Source organism: Haliotis asinina, chromosome 2, assembly GCF_037392515.1.
Source record: "Haliotis asinina isolate JCU_RB_2024 chromosome 2, JCU_Hal_asi_v2, whole genome shotgun sequence".
In the NCBI taxonomy this organism is placed as follows: Eukaryota; Metazoa; Mollusca; class Gastropoda; order Lepetellida; family Haliotidae; genus Haliotis; species Haliotis asinina.
The window spans coordinates 79820724-79827586 of record NC_090281.1 but is presented as its reverse complement, the minus strand read 5'-3'; the positions used below and the strand labels follow the sequence as shown (position 1 = coordinate 79827586).

General features: G+C 40.7%; 1 protein-coding gene across 1 annotated transcript; it reads right to left on the bottom strand.

Annotated features, from left to right (window-relative positions):
* Nucleotides 1–504: 504 nt before the first annotated feature.
* On the bottom strand, nt 505–6207 carry LOC137272910 (E3 ubiquitin-protein ligase DCST1-like). Its single transcript, XM_067805332.1, has 6 exons — nt 6085–6207; nt 4958–5168; nt 4127–4571; nt 3175–3384; nt 2264–2382; nt 505–2054 (listed from the first exon to the last, which is right to left on the bottom strand). Exons 1-6 carry the CDS (start codon nt 6104–6106, stop codon nt 1028–1030), a joined length of 2034 nt encoding a protein of 677 aa, XP_067661433.1. The 5' UTR covers nt 6107–6207; the 3' UTR covers nt 505–1027.
* Nucleotides 6208–6863: the final 656 nt, after the last annotated feature.

The window sequence follows — 6863 nt, the reverse complement described above, 5'->3', positions numbered from 1 at the left end:
GTATTATTTAGTCAAGAAGCTGACTATCCATAGAACTTGGTTTTTCTTCATCTATACAACTTCTAAATTGCCTTTCAAAGAAGAAAATATTAATCGAATCCAGCTTCAAAGTATATACTTTCTTTCGTCCAGCCTTTTACTTGATGCAAAGCCGCATTGTTTGATTGCTTTGAATATGTGAGTGAGCATGATATTGCGTTATATGACAGTCCAGTTATAAAAGTATAAAGGAAACTGACGAGACGTGGCCACGCAAATCAATGACTGACGGAACGTGAAGAACCTATGATCCTTGAGGAAAGGGGACGCATTGGTCAGTCTTAGTGTCCCCGTCTTCTGTACGCTCGGGGTTCGGGTGCGAATATGCCACTTTAGCATATGATTCAAACATACTACTTCAAGACGTACTTACGCATGTCATACCTATGACGCTAAGGAACATCTGTGTTCGACCTGACAAGCTAGCGCTTCATCCACCGAGCTACCACAACGACCAACGAAGACAGATTAGTCTTGATACTTTATTTGTAGTATGTACAATAACAGCCAGATTCATGTTCACAACATTTTGAAAATGAAAAACAATATAATTAAAAATATGAAAATATATGTACATCGTCACACACAGATATCACAATTGTAAATGAAGTAGTCACAGTTTTCGTATTACATTAAGTGAGTACGATTGATTGCTTCTTGTACCAGTATTGCACAGCAGTATTGACAAACAACCGGAAAAGAATATTGTCCTGTAGAGAAGAGCAAACATTGGATTCTTTTACCACGGCCAGCCGGAGCTGGTACTATCAGGGAACGCGATTCTCCGCTGCACTTGTGACGAACCCAACTGAGTAGATCGATAAACATGCCGTTGATCACTGGATTGTCTGGTCCAGATTCTATTATTTACAAACAACGCCATTACGCCGGAACACTGGAGTGCAGCAAACAACACTATGAATCAATGGAATTACAATAAAACTTGTCCCGCTATAAACCATGACAACAAAATGGTTCATCTGTCCAGTTACTTCCGACTTAACCATCTCCGCCATTCCTTGAGACTGTGTACATCCCTTTCTGCCGATCTCATTTTCCTTTTCAGCAAAATATGGCGATACAGAAAACTGATCCTTTCCACCTCCCTCTGTGGGAAGAAGAAAGCGGCAATCTTGCGTCTGAGTCGAAGTCCATACGACTGCAACAATACGAACAGGATGACCAGTGTGTAGAGCGTCAGTATCAGATACAGAATGTTCCTAGGAGATTGGGAAGCTTCTGGCAGGCATTGCTCAAAGCTGACAGTATTGTTGAAAGCGTTTGAGGTGCTCAAACTCTCCAGTATGGTCTTAAAGAAGATCGCTATGGGCTGAGAACCTTCCACATCCACAGCTAATGTTGCACCGCCAGAATACGCTATATCAACGCCTCCGTTCTCCTTTACAAGCAGTAGGAAATAAAATATTCCGTAGTCTATAAGGAGGATGATAGTAGCTATAATGATGTGGAGGACAACTTGAGACATGCCAACTTTCCATGCGAAAGATTCAGAGTCCACTAATTTCGGCGACGTTGAATTAATATACTTCCTCCTCTCTCGTTTCAGAAGAGGAAGAACAGCTTTCTCTTTGCCCGTTGCCCTCAGCTGTTTATCAAGGCTCTTGAGCTGGGAGGTGATATAGACGTTGTCAAACTTGATCTTCCGAAGGAATCTTCTGAGGTAGATCCCAGCACTGACAAAGGCAAGAAGAACAAAGATGATAAGGAGTTTATTGATGATGCCAAAAACCTGAACCACCTTGTCCATCTTCCTCTGAACTTCCTTTTTTATGTCTTCTATCCTCTGGACGACGTTGAAGGAAGTGTTCCCTCTGACGTCCACAACCTTGGTGCTGTTCAGTCTGACATTGAACTTGTCAGAAAGGCCTTTCAATCCATTCCTAACTGACGCGATGCTTCTTTTAGGCCGACTTGAAGGGTAGCAGAGTTCCTCTATTCCTTCCAGAGAAGCGCAGAGTACGTCGGTCTTTGGTGACTTTATCTCCACGTCTTTGCTGCCAACAGAAAATGGTGGATTGAGATAATCATTATTTTGGTTGAGAAACTAATTACCTTGGCTGAATACGTAATATAATATTATTGCCTATTGTTTGCATGTGACAATGCGGAACATTATCATTAGCATAAGTTCAAATGACGTAAGTGAACTTGGGTATCCTTATATAATGACAACCAAATTCTGATAATCACTTCTATATAATACCATTTCTTTCCAAACAGACTGCTGCATGGGAATTTGTTGGCTGTTATGTTCGGCTTTCTCTGCAGCTTCGTCAGATTAGTGCATCTTTCTTTTATTTGCTCCATGCGGCTGATGCATTCCTGCAAAAGAGACAATCTACAGGTAAGAAATATTCTGACAATGGTATTGACGTTGGTACGTGTGAGAGGAACTAGGTGAAGGAGCAGAATGTAAGCTGAATATCTTATCTTATCTTATCTTATCTTAGGTGATATGGGGTCTAACGTCGTACCTCAGAATATTTCGCTCATATGACGACCTACATGCGTGTTACTGCTTGTGCAAGCTCAGATGTAAGCTGGTTTTATCGTGCTAGCCCACTGAAATACTATGCCGCAGTTGGACTTTACAATGACTCCGAGACCAGCCCTTGTTTCACTCAATACTGACGAGCGCCAGGCAGGGAACAACAAGTACCATATTTTAACGTCTAGTATGACGCGGCCGGGCATCGAACCCGCGACCTTCCGCTCACCAGGCGGGCGCGCTAACAACTACACCATGGAGGCGGTTTGACTTCTGTTCAATACTGAACGTCTAAAATTAATAACTAGGACACCAAATTTGTAACATCGTGGCTGAATGGTGAGGATCTTAAGTGTTATGAATATTATTCTGCCATAACATAAAGCGGACATGTAGCCAAGTGGCTAAGCGTCCTCTAGTCTCGCCAAAGACTCGGGTTCGATTCCCCAGATGGGTACAATGTGTGAAGGCTATTTCTGGTGTACCCAGCTCTATTGCTGGATTATTGCTGAAAGCGCGTAAAACTTACCTCACTCACTCTCAAGCGACAATCCTTGATGCAACAAAGAAACGATTACAGCGGCCCAAGCACAGATATTCACCCAACCGCACAACGTTATACTTACTATTACACTTTCGTTGCTGGGTTTGGATGTGGGGAGACCATCTGTACTGTTTAGATCTGGACCAGTCGAGGTAAAGGTGAGGTTCTCGGCTTCTTTGACTGCATTCTCCAAGTTGTTTCGTTGCATTGTTACCGAGTCTAAGATTTGGTTATGGAGTGCCAGTGTTTGGTTCATCACAACCTCTGCCACACAGCCAACTGACGTTGCTCCCTGAAGGAAATGGTATCATGATATTGAACATGTAAATTATGGAGTTCCTGTGTTTGTTTCATGACAGCCTCTGCCACACAACCAACTGATGTTGCTCCCTGACGGAAATGGTATCATGATATTGAACATGTAAATTATGGAGCTCCAGTGTTTGTTTCATGACAACCTTTGCCACACAAACAACCGACGTTGCTCCCAGAAGGAAATGGTATCATGATATTGAACATGTAAATTATGGAGTTCCTGTGTTTGTTTCATGACAACCTCTGCCACACAAATTATGGAGCTCCAGTGTTTGTGTCATGACAGCCTCTGCCACACAAACAACTGATGTTGCTCCCTGACGGAAATGGTATCACGGCATTGCACATAACTGTAACTTTGGAGTGAATATGGTGAACGCCCCTTTAGCTTTATTAAATAATAATATCATGTAGCAGATTTGGAGAAATTGGGGGGAACTGCAGTAATGTCTTCAGCTTGAGAAGAGAACACTTTTTCAACCAGATTGCCTTACCAGACCATCGTACCACCCCACCGTTTTATCAAACCTGCACGAACGCATCCACATACATCGCGCAGTCGCCTATCTGCAAGTGTCGTTTCTGTCGTTTTGCCAATACATATACGTAAAATATACGTAAAATTTAGATAAATACTTTACGCCTTAAATTAGATAGCATTTCGACCACTTTTAAAGAAATACGTATACTGTTACTGATTTTTTCTCTCGTATACTGACCTCGTTGATGTTTCTTTGCATGTTCATTATTGGCCCAGTTAGAAGAAGTCCAGGGATGAGAGTTAAGATGGCCACTCGCCCTTGACTTGTAAAGACGCTCACTGACATCAGTGCTGCCACACAGCGGACGTGAGGGGAGAAAATCAGGAACATGCCAATGAGGAAGGTTATCCCCCCTGCTATTGCTCCGGACTGTATTAGTGTGAACCTGTATATGTATAAAAGCGCTGCAAATATCAGCCCTCCGAGGAAAAGACTTGAGAGGATTCCACACATCACCCGGACGAATACCTGGAGGAGAGACATTTGTTTTTCCGGTGGAGTGTCGCTGCAAATTTCGATGTCAAGCGTATCAGTGCTTCCTCCCAAAGACGTCAGTGCCATCTGATCGCTTTTCTTTGGTGGCATAACGCTTTGTGTCATATGCGTGTAAATGCTCGACACCCTGAAATGAAAAGGTGGAATTTTAATCACTATTTTGGATGGGTTCCACCACTCTGTGGATGCTTTGGTAACCATGTGGTTATTGTGTTAATGTGGATATGCATTTGTAATCAGGCCGAATTAATCTATTTAAAAGGTAGATATTTTGCTGAAATTTCTGACAGTGTAACGTAAAAATAGTAAAGCTTATACTGTAAAAATTATTAAACAAACAATCTGAAGTAGTCTGGGCACCAGTTCCTGTAGTTCAAATATTTGACATAGGAAACGATATAACGCTCTCTCACTAGCGAAAAATATTTCATTTCTTCGGCCTCTGTTATAAAATATCTTGTTAAATATTTATTAAACGGCCTCAAATAATAAATACTCGGTGAACCTACAAACCTGTGCATAATTTTGTCCATAGTGCTCCTTCTAACAGCGCTGTGCAGGTACTCTCTCGGACATAGCCCAGTATTTCCCGTAGTCTTGTTGTGGCCGACAACCCATCCGTTGCCGACGTCCTTGATGTCGGCTATCTCATCCCCAACTGAGAGCGCCAGTTCGTCATGGTAACGAGGATTGTACGAGTGCTTCGCTCGCAACACGCACGAGTCTGTTGAAGGAATAGAAGTGGGTCTAGTCAAGGTCGTTACGCTTCAACAGGCTTAGACGATGGCTCAAACGTTACGAAAAATATATATTATTTTGTCATTATGTAATTAGCATTTATTTAATTATGATCGTGATGTGATGAACATATAAAAAAAATTATAGCTTCAGAATGAAATAACGAGGGAGACAAGCCCCATTTGGGCCAAGTTATGGACTTCAGTTAAAAATAACGTTTAGTTTCAAAGCATTCGTTGGAGGTGCGCACCCATGTATCATTAAATATGTGAAAATTATAATAGAGCAAAATGTACTTCACGTAAATCCGACACAGTACATTCGTAATCTACTACATAGAGTAATTGAAGGGCCACCAGTTTCTTTCATATCACTTCATTTAATCTACGTGACAATTCAAACCTGCGATCAGGGAGGGGAAAGGACACAACTTTGCACAGCAAATTGCGGCGCCTCATTAAGTTCGGCCACCTGTACCCATAATTTTCAGTAAGGTTTAAAAAAATGTTACGTTTCTTTATTAGTAATATGATTTTTAAAAAAAGAAAAAAAAACAACGTCTTTCATTAATGTATATGAAAGTGAATATTTAGTCCCTGGTACACATTCCGTGGTATGTACTAAAGCAGCTTACCATCTTTTCACTTATGAAACTGAATGTTTTACCTTAGGTATTTTTCTAACTTACGGCAGTGAAGGAAAAACGTAAGTAATCTCGATTCCATTGTACATGGGTACAATGTGTGAAGCCCATTTCGGTTGTCCAAGCATCAAAAATGATCTTGCAGGAATATTGCCAGGAGCGGTGTAACACTACAGTGAGTCACTCATGCATGTTTAAAGAAGTAATTGAATTCTACTTACAAAAATTATGACATATGTCCATCAAAAAATAGTCTTACCTTCGTTTTTAGAGGTTTCCATAGCAATGTTCCCGTGACCCGGTGACACACTAACGAGATAATAACATCCCTCACATTGCAGCTGCTTTTATAGAGGCTACTTCGGCCACTGGATTGGTCACTGCGCACACGCGATGGTGTCACGTATATTTTCCGGTAGATTCATGACATATCTGGACTTATCATCACACAGCAGCGTTTTATAAACACAACGGGGAAATATTTCATGAATCATTTGATTTATCTACGGCCTGACCTTTTCAGAATGATTCTGAAAATATCCCCTTCGTACTTGCTGGTTTAATAGCCGATCTTGATAGAGTAAACTTCAAATGATTCGATGTAAACAGGTTATCAAATATGAAAATATACTTAGATTTTTTCCAAATGTGATGTGTAATTTTCAATCGGGTTAATATAGTTAAAGAAAATTAATAAAAACCACACCCGATACTCTCTCTAGCCATATGTTTTGAATATTTTCTCGTGTTGAAAAATTTATAATTATTTATTCGCAAAATTAACTTCTAGATTTAACTTTCTTCCTTTGTTCACTGTAATTTAAAATTTAGTTCTGAATCCCTGTAGCAGTGAAGACTCTGCAGTCAAGGAACCGCCCAGTCAGAAGATCTAAGCCTAGTGGGATACAGGTGTACGAAACAAGACAAACCATTCACTCACCATTCACACAAAAGCACAACATTAATATTACTTATCAAACAAATTAGTCAATAATATAATTAATTCGGACTTTGTATAAGTCATGATACAAAAGCCAT